The sequence below is a fragment of the Schistocerca cancellata genome, chromosome 1 (genome assembly GCF_023864275.1).
Source record: "Schistocerca cancellata isolate TAMUIC-IGC-003103 chromosome 1, iqSchCanc2.1, whole genome shotgun sequence".
NCBI classification, from domain to species: domain Eukaryota; kingdom Metazoa; phylum Arthropoda; class Insecta; order Orthoptera; family Acrididae; genus Schistocerca; species Schistocerca cancellata.
In genome coordinates this window covers 547,932,902-547,952,405 of record NC_064626.1, presented here as the reverse complement: position 1 = coordinate 547,952,405, position 19,504 = coordinate 547,932,902, and the positions used below count along the sequence as shown (strand labels likewise).

Genomic DNA, 19,504 nt, shown 5'->3' with positions numbered 1-19,504 from the left:
TCCCTATCTTCCCCCCTCCTCCCCTCACCTCTGGCTCTTTCCTTCTCTTTCTCCCCATCTGGGAGTATGGTTTGTGCCTACGTCCGGAGACGGACGCTCGTAAATGTACTGCATTTCTTGCCTTCCTTGCTTTTATGTCTTCTTCCTTCCTTTGTCCTTCTCTTTTCCTTACCTCTTCTCTTTCTCTTTTCTCCGCTGCGGCGTTTGAGACTTCTCTTCCTTCCCTTCCCTTTCTTTTTCTTCCTCCCTGTGCGTGTCTGAAGGCCGACCCACGCCCTTCGTGCGTAGCCGGTGACGGGGTAACGCGTAATTCCCCGCCCCGGGTAGACAGGTAGGACACGTACGTACCCCCTGGTAACGGCCAGGCCCAGGGAGGGGTGATTACCCGAGCTGATACCTTCCGAAAATGCCGATTGGTCCCTCCGTCCGTTTGTCGGGAGGTGTGACCTGAGGTGTGAACAATCACCTAAGGCGGGAGTGCCCTCAGAGAGGGCCCCCACAAGGGAGGAGCGCGCCATCGGAGACGCCGGTAATCATGGGGGATTCTTCCGCAATGGTTTCCTCACCTTCCACTAAGTCTAGTCACAAACGTAAGCATACTGAGTCTCAGCCACAGACGATTCTTCCATCGTTGCCACAGTTCCTTGTTGTTTCTCGGTCTGATGAAGGTCACGACTTCTCCACGGTCAACCCTTTCATTATTCAGAAAGGAGTCGACGCAATAGCAGGTCCTGTAAAGTCTTGTTCCAGATTACGGAATGGCACCCTGTTGTTAGAAACACACAGTGCCCTCCAGTCACAAAAATTGCTGCGTACTTCTCTGCTCCACACCTTCCCTGTCCGGGTGGAACCGCACCGTACCTTGAATTCCTCGCGTGGAGTCGTTTATACACGCTCCCTCGATGGATTGTCTGACGAAGAAATTCAGCACTATCTGTCTGACCAGGGCGTAACGGCAGTTCATAGAGTAATGAAACGGGTTGACACGAACATCATTCCAACCCGTACTGTCTTCTTGACATTTGACACAGTTCAACTCCCATCGAAAATCAAAGCAGGCTATGAGATAATTTCCGTTCGCCCTTACGTCCCAAACCCTACGCGTTGCTATCGATGTCAGCGGTTCAATCACACCAGCCAGTCCTGTTCCAATCCAGCCAAATGTGTTACGTGTGGCACGGATGCCCATGAGGGTGCTTGTCCACCTCCATCCCCTCGCTGCATCAACTGTATGGGTGACCACGCTGCTTCCTCTCGAGATTGCCCCGTTTTTAAGGATGAGAAGCTCATCCAGGAAATAAGGGTGAAGGAAAAGGTGTCGACCTTTGCTGCTCGAAAATTATTCGCCAGTCGCAAGCCCACCGTGCCTCAGACAGGAAAATACAGCACTGTCCTTGCTTCTCCTCGGCCAACAAAGGAGGCGGCCACGCAGACTTGCGACCTCACCTTTAGTACCACGGTCGTCAGATCGGCCAGCGCAAAGATCGCTCGTTCAACCTCACCACTTTCGCCTGCCCACTCTATGGCTCACCCTTCGTCGGGTTCTGCTACATCTCGAGCCCAAAAGTCGGACGCCAAGTCTTCGAAAAAAGAGCATACTCGTGAAGAGTTTTTACGGACCGCAGCTTCACAACCATCGGTTCCTCCTTCCTCTAAACAACATTCTTCCAAGAAGGCTACAAAGAAACCCAGTTCCTCTCCTTCTCCGCCAAGGCGTGCCCCCTCTACAGCACCACCTGGCGGAAATCGCCCTCGGCCATCTTCTGTGTCGCCGAGGCGCACTGCTGGTGGCCGGTCAACCGGCCGATCGCTGGTGGCAGGGACTGCTCCTGACCAACTTATGGATCAGGATCTTCTGCCTTCGGCTGAATGCCATTCCATGCTGTCGGTTGCTAGCTCCGAGCAGTCTTTGAGTTGACAGCAACTTTGGTCACATTCCTCCATTCTCTTTTCACCCCATGTCCATTATCCACTGGAATATCCGCGGCATTCGAGCCAATCGGGATGAATTGTCGGTCCTCTTACGCTCCTACTCGCCGGTCATCTTCTGTCTTCAGGAAACAAAGCTGCGTCCCCATGACCGCTTTGTTCTCCCTCATTTTCAGTCTGTCCGATATGATCTCCCCTTTGTTGAAGGCTCTCCAGCCCATGGCGGACTCATGATTCTTCTCCGTGATACTCTCCATTATCACCCAATCCCCTTAAACACTTCCTTCCAAGCTGTCGCCGTCCGTCTTTCACTTTCCGGATACACGTTCTCTCTTTGTACTGTATACATTCCATCATCCACACCAATGGCACGAGCTGATCTCCTTCATCTTCTTGGTCAGCTTCCACCCCCCTATTTGCTGGTTGGGGACTTCAATGCCCACCACCCGCTTTGGGGATCTCCACACCCTTGTCCACGTGGCTCCGTATTGCTAGACGTCTTCCACCAAGCGGATCTAGTTTGCCTCAACACTGGGGTCCCCACATTTTTGTCTGCCTCCACGACAACCTTATCTCATTTGGACCTTGCGGTCGGTACTGTTCCGCTAGCTCGGCGCTTCGAATGGTTCGCCCTTGATGATACACACTCGAGTGACCACTTTCCATGTGTCCTCAGACTGCAGCCTCAACTGCCATATATGCGCCCGCGACGCTGGAAGTTTGCCCAAGCCGATTGGACCCTTTTTTCGTCTCTCGCGACATTCGATGACCGTCGCTTTCCCAGCGTCGACGATGAGGTCACACACATTACCGACGTTATCCTTACAGCTGCGGAACGTTCAATACCACGCACCTCCGAATTGCCCCGGCGCCCCCCAGTTCCGTGGTGGAACGAGGCATGCCGTGACGCAATACGTGAGCGGCGACGTGCTCTTCGCATTTTCCGTCACCATCCTACTTTGGCCAACTGTATCCGCTATAAGCAGCTCCGTGCGCGATGCCGTCGCGTCATCCGCGATAGCAAGAAGGCAAGCTGGAAATTCTTTATTAGCTCATTTAACACCTTCACTCCCTCCTCGGAAGTTTGGAGTCGGCTTCGACGGTTCTCAGGCGCGCCTAGTTTCTCCCCGGTTTCTGGGCTCACTGTCGCGCATGATACCTTAGTGGACCCCGTCGCAATTTCTAACTCGTTGGGTCAGCACTTTGCTGAGATTTCGAGCTCTTCAAATTACCCGCCAGCGTTTCTCCCGAAGAAACGTGCAGCGGAAGTGCGACCTCTTGCTTTCTCCTCCCAAAATCACGAAAGCTACAATACTGTTTTCTCCATGCGGGAACTCCAACATGCCCTCTCATCTTCTCGCTCCTCCGCCCCAGGACCGGATGGTATCCATGTCCAAATGTTGCTGCATTTATCCACCCATAGTCTGCGTTACCTCCTTCGCCTTTATAATCGAATTTGGACCGGCAGCACCTCTCCCAGACGGTGGCGGGAAGCTATTGTCGTTCCCGTTCCGAAACCTGGAAAGGACAAACATCTCCCCTCTAGCTATCGCCCCATTTCTCTCACGAGTAGTGTCTGTAAGGTTTTGGAGCATATGGTGAATTACCGTTTAGCTTGGTGGCTGGAATCCCGCAGCCTTTTAACACCAGCCCAATGCGGATTTCGGAAGCATCGTTCTGCAGTTGACCATCTTGTCGCTCTCTCCACTTATATCATGAACAATTTTCTCCGGCAACGCCAAACGGTAGCAATATTTTTTGATCTGGAGAGAGCATACAATACCTGTTGGAGGACAGGCATCCTCCGCACACTGTTCTCTTGGGGCTTTCGAGGCCGGCTGCCCCTTTTTCTTCGCGAATTTATGGCAGAGCGCACTTTTCGGGTGCGGGTGAACACTACTCTCTCCCGTACTTTCTCCCAAGAAAACGGGGTACCCCAGGGATCCGTGCTGAGTGTTGTACTGTTTGCCATCGCCATAAATCCAATTATGGATTGTCTCCCTCCTGATGTCTCGGGCTCCCTCTTTGTGGACGATTTTGCGATCTACTACAGCTCTCAACGGACCAGCCTTCTTGAACGACGTCTTCAAGGATGTCTCGATCGCCTCCACTTGTGGAGCATCGAAACTGGCTTCCGTTTTTCACCCAGTAAGACCGTTTGTGTCAATTTTTGGCGACGTAAGGAGTTTCTTCCGCCCTCCTTACATCTAGGTCCTGTCACCCTTCCGTTTTCAGACGTCGCTAAATTCTTGGGTCTTATGTTTGACAGAAAACTATGCTGGTCCTCCCACGTTTCCTATCTTTCGGCTCGCTGTCTGCGATCACTTAACACCCTCCGTGTCCTGAATGGTACCTCCTGGGGAGCGGACCGAGTGGTCCTTCTCCGCCTCTATCGCGCCTTAGTGCGCTCGAAATTGGATTATGGAAGCATAGTCTACTCCTCTGCTCGGCCGTCTATTCTTCGGCGTCTCGACTCTATCCACCACCGTGGATTACGTTTAGTGTCTGGAGCTTTTTACACTAGCCCTGTGGAAAGCCTTTATGCTGAGACTGCTGAACCTCCGCTGTCCAATCGGCGAGCAGTCCTCCTGAGTCGTTATGCTAGCCGTCTGTCTTCCATGCCTGCTAATCCAGCCCACGACCTTTTTTTCGACGCCTCCTTTGATGTAGGGTATGCAGGCCGCCCCTCCTCCCTACTACCCCCGGGAGTCCGCTTCCGTCAACTGCTCCATTCTCTTTCCTTCCGCTTTCCTAAAACCTTCTTGACAACTTGGGGTACAGCTCCGCCTTGGCTCCGTCCCCGGATCTGCCTGCTCCGTGACCTTTGTCAATTTCCCAAGGATGGTACCCCTACACTTGTTTATCGTCGGGCATTTGCTGCTCTATGTGCAGAAATGACGGACGCCACATTTATTTACACCGACGGCTCGAAAACATCGTTAGGTGTAGGGAGTGCCTATATTGTTGGCGACACCCCAAATCGCTTTCGGCTTCCCGACCAGTGTTCGGTTTATACTGCGGAGCTTTACGCTGTTCTCCAGGCTGTCCACTACATCCGCCGCCATCAGCGGATACAGTACGTTATCTGCTCAGATTCTCTCAGCTCTCTCCTCAGTCTCCAAGCTCTTTACCCTGTGCACCCTCTGGTCCACCGGATTCAGGACTGTCTGCGCTTGCTTCACCTGAGGGGCGTCTCGGTGGCGTTCCTCTGGCTCCCGGGACACGCTGGTATCTGTGGGAATGAGGCGGCCGATATAGCGGCCAAGGCCGCAGTCTCTCTTCCTCGGCCAGCTATTCAGTCGCTTCCCTTCACCGATCTTCGGAACGATTTATGTCGCCATGTTGCTCAATTATGGCATGCCCATTGGTCGGCACTTCCCTGTAATAAATTGCGGGAAGTGAAAGCCCTTCCTTGCGCTTGGACCTCTTCCTCCCGAACGCGTCGTTGGGAGGAGGTAATTTTAGCTAGACTCCGGATAGGGCATTGTCGTTTTAGCCATCGACATCTTTTAAGCGGCGATCCTCCCCCACTCTGTCCCCACTGCTCTCAGCTGTGGACGGTAAGACACCTTTTAATTGAATGCCCCTATTTTAATCCGTTACGCTCCCGTCTACAGCTATCGCCTGATCTATCGTCGATTTTAGCAGATGACACGCGCTCCGTCGACCGCGTTCTACAGTTTATTAGTGACAGTGCAATGACGTCAGTCATTTGAAGCTTTTTTTGGGGACAATCACCCCCTTTCTGTAGTGGATTTTTAAGCATTCTTCTATTTTTAGTTTCTCCAATTTTCTGACTTTGTTCCCATTGCTGCTGGTTTTAAATTTCGGTTTTTTACTGTCTTAAGTCACGGGCTGGGCGCTAATGACCATAGAAGTTTTGCGCCCAAAAAAAAGACATCGTAAAGTTTCACAATAAGCAGCTGCATTGATAGTGGCTCCAGGCTGCATAAACTCTACAAACAACACACCTTTTTGGTCCCAAAACACAGTAGCCATAACCTTTTTGTTGTTGAACGTTTATTTGAATATTTTTTGGTTTGTTTGGTTAATTTGGATGCATCCATTGTTGTATTTGTCGTTTTGTTTCCAGTTTGTTGTATTGGAACCAAGGTTCATCTCCAGTAACAATTGATTTCAAAAATTTCTCTCCTATGTCGTGATAACGGTCAAGGAAATTAAAAACTGACGCTATTCGGTGACTTTTATGTGCATCCGTCAACATTTTTGGAGCCCTATGAGCACAAAGTTTTTTATAGCCTAAATGTTCAATAACAATAGAGTGTACGACAGACCTTGAAACTTCCGGAATTTTTATAGAAAAAGCAGTTATGGTGAACCTACAATTTTCTCTAACCATTATATCAACTCGTTGAACAAGGTCGGCTGTAATGACAGGCTTGCGTCCTTGGCCCTATTCGTCATGCACGTCATTTCAGCCATCTTTAAACTTTCGGCACCATTCAAGCACAACACCATTAGTCATGAAGTTATCACTGTACACTCGGCTCATTCTCTGATGAATTTCCGTTGCACTATTCCCTTCTGCTGACAGAAACCAAATTACACTTCGTAATTCACACTTGGCGGGAGCAACAATGATGGCAGCCATGTTTACGTGGCTGTAGTGCAATGCAGGCTGATGCCTTGAGGTCGGCAATGGTGGAGTGTGTAGAGCGAGAGTTGCGCAGTATCCTACAGTGCATGTCCACTTCCTGCCGCTCGTGTAGCTTCTATACTAAGTGATTGGAGGTTGAAAAAGAAAAAAAGGCCCTCGTATTTGTGTAGCAGTAATTTATGGAAAAGAATTACTATATCTTACCTGTAAGAGGAACATTATTTTGTAGTTCATGTGTATTGTCATGTGATAAGTTTTATGCAATACCATAATACTACTATGCTTTACTTAAAACTGATTGTTTTTGTCTTTCTCAAACAGTTTGACTGTAGCAAAAAAATTGCAGTTAAGTAAAATCATCTTGGGCTTCCAGCGCTATCAAGCACTTCGACCTCCATAAGCTGTAATGACTTACCATGTCAAATGTTAACTAATGACTACCATTTAGGCCATAATGAACCAGATACGAGGTCCACAACAGATTGCATGGCTGTACTGTAGTAAACTTCAGTAACCAGCAGTAACTGCATAACAGTGACTGAGAAGTGCTCAGTCAAAAGCCTATTGGTGTGACTTGAAGTCTGAAAAGAATTTCTGAAATAGTATTGTTCTGAGACAGTGCATTCATGCAAGAAATCAGTGCTTTATAATATGGACAGTTCTACTTCTGTATAACATTCTGACAAAACGTTGCATGTGATGCCAAAACATAAAATATTTTCATTAATATTTAGGTCATGTTTTGAATGGAGGCTATAAAGAAATTGAAAGTTCATAATATAAACTACAGCTTCGTATGCAGCCTATCAATTGAACATTATTTTGTAACAAGTACCATACTGCTTGTAATTGTAAACGAGTTAGCCTAAGATATTAACAGTTTAGACTGGAAACAAATGCTATTAACATTTTAAATCTTTATTCATTGTGTCTGAATGACTCAACATAATCACCCTGTCAATGAACACATTTTTCCCAACAAGAGACCACTTTGTTGTTTCTGTCACTGTAGAATATTTTACTTCCTGACGGGGCCACAACCTCACTTCTGCTTGCACTGCTTCGTCACTATCGAAGTGAAGTCCTCGAAGGTGTTATTTAAGTTTTGGAAACAGATGAAAATCGGATGGAGCCAATTCGAGACTGTATGGAAGATGATCAGTGATAGTACCCTAAGGCATCATATTGTTGCAGATGTCACAGCACTTGGGTGTGGTGTGGCATTGTTATTCTGAAGGAGACTTGCTCTATGTGTGGACGAACTCTTTGAATTTGAAACTCAATTACAGCACATTATTTCTCATGTGCCAACATAATTACACTACACACAACCCTGTTAACGATACAATTAGTAGCCTTCTTGTGGTAGAGGGCTGCAAGTGTCATTCAACTTGAAGCAATTTATAAATTTTAATAACATGCTTTTAGGAGTATTTTTTTTAATATTTGTGTTTTAGTGCCCTGTTATGGTGACTGTACCCTATCACAGTGCTACTGTGCTAAATTAATAGTTTAAATAGTTCTGTGTTCAGCATAAGGTAATGTTTGATATTAGTCAACATATATCTCCCTGAGTAGGTTGTTTTACAATAATGAGGTTGGTTTCTTTCTCTATTGTCAAAACTAACTTAAAGCTTCATTTGTGATGAGCTCACTCTCATTGGGATGTCACACAAACAAAAAAGTTAAATAAATGGGTGCTAAAATTGTCACTGTTACTAAACATTGGAAGGTACAGTATTTTGTTTGAAAAATGTAATTTGGAATGAAGGTACACTGAAGTCCGTGCGAATTATTTTTGTGGTACTGTCATTCATAAATGTAGTTAGGTGACACATAATCCATTGAAACAGATCCATACTTAATGACTCAGTAGTCTGGTGTCATCCTTTTTCCTAAAGATCTTTATTTCCTGTATGTCATTCATCTTGTTCAAATGTTGTTCGTTTTACTATTTTGTAGTGTATTGACCTTTTATTTCCAGCAAACTTCTTTTGTTTACATTTTAGTGAGTGCTCACACTTCTGCACACTTATACAAAAAGTATGTAATTGCTGTTTCAGATGTCAAATGTGGAGAATTTATCACCACAGATAATAAGACGTGTTGCCAAGGAGATTCATGATTTAGCTAATGACCCTCCAGAAGGAATAAGGGTTAATATTAATGATGAAGATGTAACTGACATCCAAGCATACATTGAAGGCCCAGGTATGATACTAACACTTAAAAGCAATGATGTTATGATTTGTTTGTAGGTACATAAGGTAATATTACGTATAGCAAAAAATATATTATATGTCTGTAAACTGGTCCACAGCAACATTAAAATAAAACAGATAAACACCAAATACATGCTTACAGAACCACATGATCACATGGAGGCTAAAGAGAATGTGTTATTAGTGAATTTGTGGGAAAATGATTTATGGAACTAGTATGTTATAAGTTTTTCACTGTATCGTTCTTTTAAGATTTTACATGCTTGACAGTCTAATAAATTTTTGGAATAGACACTAAAAATGAAACTTGCAAAACTAGAAGTGAAATGAGTAAAGGGAACCACTTATGATATATTTGTAGTTGTGAGATTGAGTGGTCAACAGGCACGTGAACAAGATAAAGACAAAGTGCATTTATGGAGTTAATAAATTAAAACATGAACTCGCATTCTGTCCTATTGCTGCAGCCCGACTGGGGCAACGGGTTGTGTCAGCTGAGAGGAACAAATAAGATGGGAGGGGTCAAGAAAAAATAGGATGTTGGCTGCAGTTGTAGAGTCAGTAAGGAGTATGTGATAGGAGTGTGGTACTGGCGAGCCCAACCTTCATGCAGTGGGAATTGCGTGGAAGGGGGTGGGTGGGTGGGAGTAATACAGAACTGAGAGAGAGAGAGAGAGAGAGAGAGAGAGAGAGAGAGAGGTGAGAGACCGACCGACCTTGAAAATAAGTGTGTTGGATCAAACTAAAGTATTGGGGAAGTTACGCATTAGGGTTAGAGAATTGAAAGATGTCTTCTATGGGCAATTCTCACCTACGCAGTCAGTGAAGTTAAATTGAGGGGACATCTAGATAGTATGGATAGTAAAGCTGCCTTTGAAAGACAGTCATCATTAACCATGTAGTCAACTTTGGGAAAGAACTAAGTTGGCTGGTGGCCATTTACTTGTATGGATAACTGGTTTGTGTTTATGTTCACATAAAGAGCTATGCTAAAGTTACAGCAGACTTGATATTTGACATTTCTGCTTTCTCGTGTTTCCCTACTTCTGACAGCGTAGAATTGCCTGTGACGGACAAGACTATTATGTGCTGGGTGGGTGCATGTGGCATGTATTGAAAGTGGAGATGTGAGCCGTGCTCCATACAAATACCTTCTTAAAAAAAGCTTACTAACATTTAAATTTATATTCCATTCTAAAAAATTGTACTTTATCAGAAATGGTTTTCTTGCTATTGCTGTATTGCATTTTATATGTTCTCTGCTTTGACCATCATAAGTTGTTATGTTTCCTAAATGACAAAAAGTTCTGCAACCTTTAGTCTACAGTTTCCTAATTAGATTCTCTCAGTATGGCCTGCTTCAATTTGGCTACCTGCCATTATCCTTGTTTTGCTGATGTACGTCTTGGAAACTGTTTTCAAGGTCACAATAAAGGATGAAGGTGCTATTTTATCACCATAATCTTCAAAATTTGAAAGAGTGTTGCCCAGCCAGTATTGTCAAACTCTTTGTCTAAATCTACAAATGCTATAAACATAGGTTTACCTTTATCTTCTAAGTTAAGTTATACGGCCAATATTTCCTTGCGTGTCATACATTTGTTCAGAATCCAAACCTGATTGTCCCTGAGGTCAACCTGTACAAGCTTTCCCATTCTTCTTCAAATAATTCATGTATTTTGCACAACAGGTGGAATTGTTTTGTGTAGGATCTCAGTCATTCTGAGGGTCTTGCAGGGGCCTTGTTTCTACTTAGGTCTTAAAGTACATTGTGAAATTCTTCTTGTAATATCATACCTATCTCTTCTAATCTTCATTTACTTCCTCTTCTCTTTCACTAATATTGTCTTAAAGTTTATTTACTGTGTATATATTCTGTTATCTTCCATGAATGTGGAATGAAGTGCTATCAATTAAGTTTTAAATTATACTCTATGCAAAATTCTGTCAGCTGGCTATGCCTTTCATTTGTTCCTCCCTGTCCATGTTGTCCCACTATTTTTTCTTCTCTTCCTTTTCCTACTGTTGAATTCCAGTCCCCTGTCACAATCAAATTTTCGTCCCTCGTAACTATCAGTCATTTCTTTCACTCGCCAGGCATTGTTTCCATCTCTTCATCTGTAGAGCCTGTGGGCATATAAACTACTTCTACTGTGGTGATGTTGAGTCATAGGCAGGCCCGATAAAAAGACTGCTGTGGTTGTGAACTTTCGGCCAAAAGGACTTCTAAACTAGAAAATGCACACCCATTCACACAATCAAAACATTCACACACGGGCATTGTCTTGACTACCCTCAGTGGCTAGAGGTTGTGTGAGTTGTACTTTTTGTGTGTGCGGTGTTTTATTTCTGTTTAGAAGAAATCCTTTTGGCTGAAAGCTCAGATCTATAGCAATCTTTTTGCTGTACGTGTCTATTACTCAACATCTCCTCTATACGGTGAGTAGCAATCCATCCTTTTTATAATATTGAAGGTATGGAAACAGATAAAATCATATTTTTTTTTAGTTAGAAATAAAATATAAATACCTAAGTATTGAATGTAGACTGAAATGATTTTATAGGAAAAGGTGTGTGTCAGTGAACAAACAAAAATATAGATTTAGCGTAAAGATACATAATGATTGGGGTTGCACACAACCATTGTCCCCCTGCACTCCCCTCCCTGCCCCTTTGGTCCTTTCTAGGTGGAGCAGTCTTGTGTTCCTGTATGATAGAGATAGTCATATAGCCATGCCGTAGGTTCAACCACAATGGAGGTGAATTAGAGAAGACAATAGACAAACAAGTGGTTATTGAAGAGGAGCAGCAGCAGCAGCATTTTCCAGGAGATAGGGCTGCCAATGTCAATGCCTGGCTTATCTGGCATTGACATTAACCAGCATGGCCAGACAAGATTTGTACTATAAATGGCAGAAAGCAAGGGGAAGCTACAGACATAATAATTCCCGAGGACACGAAACTTTACTGTATGGTTTAATGATTATGGCATCCACCTGGGTAAAATACTTGGGGGAGAAAATAGTCTTCCATTTGAATATCAGAGAGGGGGCTACTCAGAAGGACGAAGGACATTGTCATCAGGGGGGGGGGGGGGGGGGGGAACTGGTATTCTGTGGGTGGAATGTTACATCCCTTAATCTGGTAGGTAGGTTAGATAATTTGAAAAAGAAAGTTGCTAGGTTGAAGATAGATATAGTACTAATTGGTACTGTGTGATGGTAGGAAGAACAGAACTTGTGGCCAGGTCAGAACAGGGTCATCAACACAAAATCAAATACAGGTAAGGTATTTACATTGACAACTGTCTCTTCTTTTTTAATTGGTTGTGTACCACTCTCCATGTTTCATACCTCTTGATGCAGCCTTGTCTAGTACTAATTTTATCTTATTTTATTAGTTTTGTTTATTAATAGAAACTGTCATGTAGGCATGCTATTCCTATTTTGTGCTAAAGGTTTTCCTGTCCATATGTTCCAAACATTCTCAAGTGGAGAGAGATCTGGTGACCTTTCTGACCAAGATAGGGTTTGACAAGCATGAAGACAAGTAGTAGAAACTCTCACTGTGTGTGGGTGGGTATTAAGTTGCTGAAATGTAAGGCCAGGGGGGCTTGCTACTAAGAGCAACAAAACTGGTTGTAGAATATCGTCAACAGACCACTGTGATGTAAGGATGCCACATATGACAACCAAAGGGGTCCTGGTATGAAATGCAATGGCACCCCAGACCATCTCTCCTGGTTGTCGGACTGTATGGCTAGTGACAGTCAGGTTGGTATCCCACTGCTGTTAGAGACATCTCCAGACATGTCTTCACTGGTCATTGGGGCTCAGTTCGAAACAGGACTCATCACTGAAGACAGTTCTACTCCAGTCAGTGGAATTCCAAATGTGTCTGAAAAAGGCCCGGACAGTGATGGGGTACCAACCGCACAGCCCGACAGCCAGGAATGATGGTATATTTTGTTTTATAGCTGGACCTCTTTGTTTGTCATCTGTTGCACCTTTACAACACAATAATATGCCAATGATATTCTGTGTCCCATTTCGTTGCTCTTCATGGCAATCCATCCTGGGCTAACATTTCATCATGATAATGCCCATCCGCATGTGGTGAGGGTTTTTACTGCATGTCTTTGAGCTAGCCACACAGTATCTCAGCCAGCAAGATCACCAGATCTCTTCCCCAATAGAGAATGTTTTGAGCATTGTGGGCAGGGCCCTTTAACCAGCTTGGGCTTTTGATGACTTAAGGTGCCAACTAGACAGAATTCGTGTACAACACACCTCAGGAGAACATCCAACAGCAGTGCTTGCATAAAGGCCAACTTGTGAAGCTCTTTCTCTTGAATAAATTGTCCAATTTTTCTGATATTGTAATCATTTGTTGTCTGTACATAAGCATCACATTTACCAGTTTATATCTTATTCAGAAATTTCTTTGTGCTCTGCCCCCCCCCCCCCCCCCCCCCTTGAATGTGATAATTCCTATTGCAAAGAAAGGTGGTACTGAAAGGTCTGAATATTACTAAAACATCAGTTTAATATGTTATGGTTGCCAATACTGACATAAACTGCATTTAGAAGAATGGATAAACTGGTAGATCCTGACTTTGGGGGAGATCAGTTTGGGTTCTGGTTAAATGTAGGAATCTGCAAGGCTGTATTAACCGTATGACTTAGAAGATAGATTGAAAAAGGCAAGACTAAATTTATAACATTTGTATGTTGAAAGAAAGCTTTGGATGCTGTTAACTAGGCTTCAAGCTCTGAAAGTCGAAATATTGTAAGAATAAAACAAAAAGAGTGAAAAGTTATGTATGACTAGTACAGGAACCAAATGAGTCAAGGGCATAAAAGAGAAGCAGTATTTGAGAAAAGTGTGAGACCAGGGGTGGGTGTAGCTTCCCCCTCTCCGCTCCCAATGTTGTTCTATCTGTGCATTGAGTGAGCATGAAAGGAAACGAAGGAGAAATTAGGAGAGAAAATAAAAGTTCAGAACAAAGAATAAAACTTTAAGATTTACCGATGACATTGCAGTGTTGTTAGAGAGTGTAAAGGACTTGCAGTAGCAGTTGGAAAGGAATGAATATAAAAGTAGTTGATGAGTTTTGTTATTTGGAAAGCACAATTACTGATGATGGCTGAAGTACAGAGACTTTGAAGTCCAGACTGGCAAATGCAAGAAAAATGTTTCTGAAAAAGATAAATTAGTTAATAATATACTAACTGCCACCATCGGCAGTTCAGACTGGAATGCATTCATGTCTGCACTCATAGAACCCCAAACACAGGTACACATTTGCTTCTTTTATTTGCTGTATGCTCCATAAGAATAGCCCATTTGTGAGACAGGGATCGCGTACATCTGCTCCCCCACGAGAAATGACTAGTAGTGATGTGCTGAAGAACACATGTACTGTTGCAGAAAGGGAACAGTGTACTGATGTTATACTACAGCGAATAAATTAAACTCTATTTTTGTATGATTACAGAAAGTGCCAAGCACACAACAAATACACTGGTAAACCCAGTTATTGATGCAGAAATAAAGCAGACTAGACAGGTTAAATCTATTACGCTTTAAAATCTGGAACAATTTTTGATCCCATTAGTGTGGTACAGAGCTAATGTTCATTTCCTTCATCAATTTGTCACCAATAAATGTTTGAGTAAGATGTTTTAAGTTCTCGCAAACATATTTGAGATAACACTTCTTGCACTGATGAAGCCTAGAAACCCATTTCACTTCACCTGTACTGCTGGTCAGCAATCCAGTATGGTTGAAACAACAGTGATTTTTTATTTTTAAATCTTGCAGCTGGTACACCATATGCTGGTGGTGTGTTCCGTGTGAAGCTTGCTCTTGGGAAAGATTTCCCACAAGCACCGCCAAAGGCTTTCTTTCTCACAAAGATATTTCATCCAAATGTTGCGAAAAATGGAGAAATATGTGTGAATACATTGAAGAAGGACTGGAAGCCAGACCTTGGAATAAAGCACATATTATTGGTAACTACTACTTTGTCAAAAAAATGTTATGTTAGTCACTAGAATTACAGATTGCATTAGATAGTGTTATGCATGTGATATAATTTTGTTATTTCATTGTTATTGTCTTACAGACAGTGAAATGCTTGCTGATTGTGCCAAATGCAGAATCTGCACTTAATGAAGAAGCAGGGAAATTGCTGCTTGAACAATATGAATGTTACTCCCAGAGAGCAAAAATGATGACTGAAATTCATGCTTTGGTAAGAACAATTTTATAATGGAAATATAATCCTATTATTTTTCATAACAGCTAAGAGTCTGGTTTGCTTACAGAAGCAAATCTTTTGTTTACTATCTTAGTGTGCACGACATGCTAGTTGTGGGCTCAGTGTAGAAATGTGTTTTTAACACTTTGGGCCCTGAGCCATAGCGCATGAAGCTCTACCACAAGGCCTAGCTGTTTTTAGCGTATTTTAGTTTACTACAACAACCTAAATGGTTTTTGTCATGGTAATGACATTACCCATATTGAAAAGCCTGAACTTTCTAGTTTGAAGCTATGTATAATACTTTTTCTCAAAGATTCCATGACTTACCAAACGGGAAAGCGTTGGTAGATAGACACAAAAACACAAAATTTCAAGCTTTCGCAACCAACTGTTGTTTCGTCAGGAATGAGGGAAGGAGAGCCAAAGATGAAAGGATGTGGGTTTTAAGGGAGAGGGTAAGGAGTCTTTCCAATCCTGGGAGCGGAAAGACTTACCTTAGGGGGAAAAATTATGACTGAAATTCATGCTTTGGTGTCTGTATATGTGTGGATGGATATATGTGTGTGTGTGTGTGTGTGTGTGTGTTGTGTGTGTGTGTGTGTGTGTGTGTGCGCGCGAGTGTATACCTCTCCTTTTTTTCCCCCAAAGGTAAGTCTTTCCGCTCCCGGGATTGGAATGACTCCTTACCCTCTCCCTTAAAACCACAATCCTTTCGTCTTTCCCTCTCCTTCCCTCTTTCCTGATGAGGCAACCGTTGGTTGCGAAAGCTAGAATTTTGTGTGTATGTTTGTGTTCGTTTGTGTGTCTGTCGACCTGCCAGCACTTTCATTTGGTAAGTCACATCATCTTTGTTTTTATATATATATATATATATATATATATATATATATATATATATAAAAAATAGAAGGAAACATTCCACGAAGGAAAAATATACCTATATACACACACACACACACACACACACACACACACTTACCAAACGAAAGCGCTGGCAGGTCGATAGACACACAAACATACACACAAAATTCAAGCTTTCGCAACAAACGGTTGCTTTGTCAGGAAAGAGGGAAGGAGAGGGAAAGACGAAAGGATGTGGGATTTAAGGGAGAGGGTAAGGAGTCATTCCAATCCCGGGAGCGGAAAAACTTACCTTAGGGGGAAAAAAGGACAGGTATACACTCGCGCGCGCACACACACACACACACACACACACACACACACACACCACACACACACACACACACACATATCCATCCGCATATACACAGACACAAGCAGACATTTGTAAAGGCAAAGAGTTTGGGCAGAGATGTCAGTCGAGGCGGAAGTACAGAGGCAAAGATGTTGTTGAAACACAGGTGAGGTATGAGCGGCGGCAAATTGAAATTAGAAATTAGCGGAGATTGAGGCATGGCAGATAGCGAGAAGAGAGGATATGCTGAAGGGCAAGTTCCCATCTCCGGAGTTCTGACAGGTTGGTGTTAGTGGGAAGTATCCAGATAACCCGGACGGTGTAACACTGTGCCAAGATGTGCTGGCCGTGCACCAAGGCATGTTTAGCCACAGGGTGATCCTCATTACCAACAAACACTGTCTGCCTGTGTCCATTTATGTGAATGGACAGTTTGTTGCTGGTCATTCCCACATAGAAGGCTTCACAGTGTAGGCAGGTCAGTTGGTAAATCACGTGGGTGCTTTCACATGTGGCTCTGCCTTTGATCGTGTACGCCTTCCGGGTTACAGGACTGGAGTAGGTGGTGGTGGGAGGGTGCATGAGACAGGTTTTACACCGGGGGCGGTTACAAGGGTAGGAGCCAGAGGGTAGGGAAGGTGGTTTGGGGACTTCATAGGGATGAACTAAGGGGTTACGAAGGTTAGGTGGATGGCAGAAAGACACTCTTGGTGGAGTGGGGAGGATTTCATGAAGGATGGATCTCATTTCAGGGCAGGATTTGAGGAAGTTGTATCCCTGCTGGAGAGCCACATTCAGAGTCTGATCCAGTCCCGGAAAGTATCCTGTCACAAGTGGGGCACTTTTGTGGTTCTTCTGTGGGAGGTTCTGGGTTTGAGGAGATGAGGAAGTGGCTCTGGTTATTTGCTTCTGTACCAGCTCAGGAGGGTAGTTGCGGGATGCAAAATCTGTTATCAGGTTGTTGGTGTAATGGTTCGAGGATTCTGGACTGGAGCAGATTCGTTTGCCACGAAGACCTAGGCTGTAGGGAAGGGACCGTTTGATGTGGAATGGGTGGCAGCTGTCATAATGGAGGTACTGTTGCTTGTTGGTGGGTTTGATGTGGATGGATGTGTGAAGCTGGCCATTGGACAGGTGGAGGTCAACGTCAAGGAAAGTGGCATGGGATTTAGATCCCATGGGGATCCATCAGTCCCTATACCAGTTCCAAACTGAACAATCCATTGCCCTCACCCACCTAATCCTTCACCTACACATCAACTCAGCCAATCAACACACCCGTCAACTCCTATCCTTAATAAAAGTCCTCAATCTTTTCTCTCCCACATCCACACCGGCTGTTCAGAGCATCCTCCTACAGGCCAACCGCAAATTAGAACAGCATGCCACCCTCCACCTTAAAAAAACTATCCAATCTCCTGGTTTCCCACCTCCGGAAAGGCAACTCACTCACCCTTCACAACCTTTCCAGCAAACCTCAACCTCCTCTCATTGCACACAAACCCAGTCTCTCCCATCTGCTCAATCTCCCACTTCCAGCTCCACTCCCTCCAAAACCTCAAAATTCCAATCAACACAATCTGGAACCACAACACCCCAATTCAGTAGTTAACCTTTCCTCCAAACCTCTGTCCTATCCAAAGGCCTCGCCTTCAGCCCCACTCCCAGATTCAACCAAACAGCCCTCGTCAAAGATTTACTGTCCTACACCCATACTCTCTGCTGGAAATATCACTTTGCCACGAAGAAAAATGATCCTAATCCTACTCCTAATGATCCAACTCCCCAAGACACTATCCAAATTGAACCCTGCCTGGAACAGTTCTGTCCTCCGTCACAGCGGGACCCACCTCCTCCTCAAAATCACCCTCTCCAAACCTTCCAGGAATTTCTGACTTCCAGCCTTGCCTCTCTCTCCTTCTTAAAAAACCTTAATCCTACTCCCAACATCACCACTGCTGAAGCCCAGGCTATCCGTGATCTGAAGGCTGACCGATCCATCGTCATTCTTCCGGCGGACAAGGGTTCCACGACCGTGGTACTTGATCGTCGGGAGTATGTGGCTGAGGGACTGAGTCAGATTTCAGACAACACTACTTACAAAGTTTGCCAAGGTAATCCCATTCCTGATGTCCAGGCAGAGCTTCAAGGAATCCTCAGAACCTTAGGCCCCCTACAAAACCTTTCACCTGACTCCATCAACCTCCTGACCCCACCAACACCCCGCACCCCTACCTTCTTCCTAAAAGTCACAAACCCAATCGTCCCGGCCGTCCCATTGTAGGTGGTTACCAAGCCTCCACAGAACGCATCTCTGCCTGCGTAGATCAACACCTTCAACCCATTACATGCAGTCTCCCATCCTTCATCAAAGACACCAACCACTTTCTCGAACGCCTGGAATCCCTACCCAGTCTGTTACCCCCGGGAACCATCCTTGTAACCATTGATGCCACTTCCTTATACACAAATATTCCGCATGTCCAGGGCCTCGCTGTGATGGAGCACTTCCTTTCACGCCGATCACCTGCCACCCTACCTAAAACCTCTTTCCTCATTACCTTAGCCAGCTTCATCCTGACCCACAACTTCTTCACTTTCGAAGGCCAGACATACCAACAATTAAAGGGAACAGCCATGGGTACCAGGATGGCCCCCTCGTATGCCAACCTATTCATGGGTCGCTTAGAGGAAGCCTTCTTGGTTACCCAGGCCTGCCAACCCAAAGTTTGGTACAGATTTATTGATGACATTTTCATAATCTGGACTCACAGTGAAGAACAACTCCAGAGTTTCCTCTCCAACATCAACTCCTTTGGTTCCATCAGATTCACCTGGTCGTACTCTAAATCCCATGCCACTTTCCTTGACGTTGACGTCCATCTGTCCAATGGCCAGCTTCACACGTCCGTCCACATCAAACCCACCAACAAGCAACAGTACCTCCATTATGACAGCTGCCACCCATTCCACATCAAACGGTCCCTTCCCTACAGCCTAGGTCTTTGTGGCAAATGAATCTGCTCCAGTCCGGAATCCTTGAACCATTACACCAACAACCTGAAAACAGCTTTCGCATCCCTCAACTACCCTCCCGACCTGGTACAGAAGCAAATAACGAGAGCCACTTCCTCATCCTCTCAAACCCAGAACCTCCCACAGAAGAACCACAAAAGTGCCCCACTTGTGACAGGATACTTTCCGGGACTGGATTAGACTCTGAATGTGGCTCTCCAGCAGGGATACGACTTCCTCAAATCCTGCCCTGAAATGAG

At 44.6% G+C, this 19,504-nt stretch overlaps 1 protein-coding gene across 1 annotated transcript in view; it reads left to right on the top strand.

Annotated features, from left to right (window-relative positions):
• Positions 1-19,504, top strand: part of LOC126180158 (ubiquitin-conjugating enzyme E2 S) — an 86,604-nt gene that overhangs the window by 52,646 nt on the left and 14,454 nt on the right. Inside the window, exons 2-4 of the mRNA XM_049924670.1 lie at positions 8,611-8,758; positions 14,593-14,783; positions 14,897-15,025. Of these exons, the coding sequence (XP_049780627.1) occupies positions 8,611-8,758; positions 14,593-14,783; positions 14,897-15,025 (468 nt within the window). The remainder of the gene's footprint in view (positions 1-8,610; positions 8,759-14,592; positions 14,784-14,896; positions 15,026-19,504) is intronic.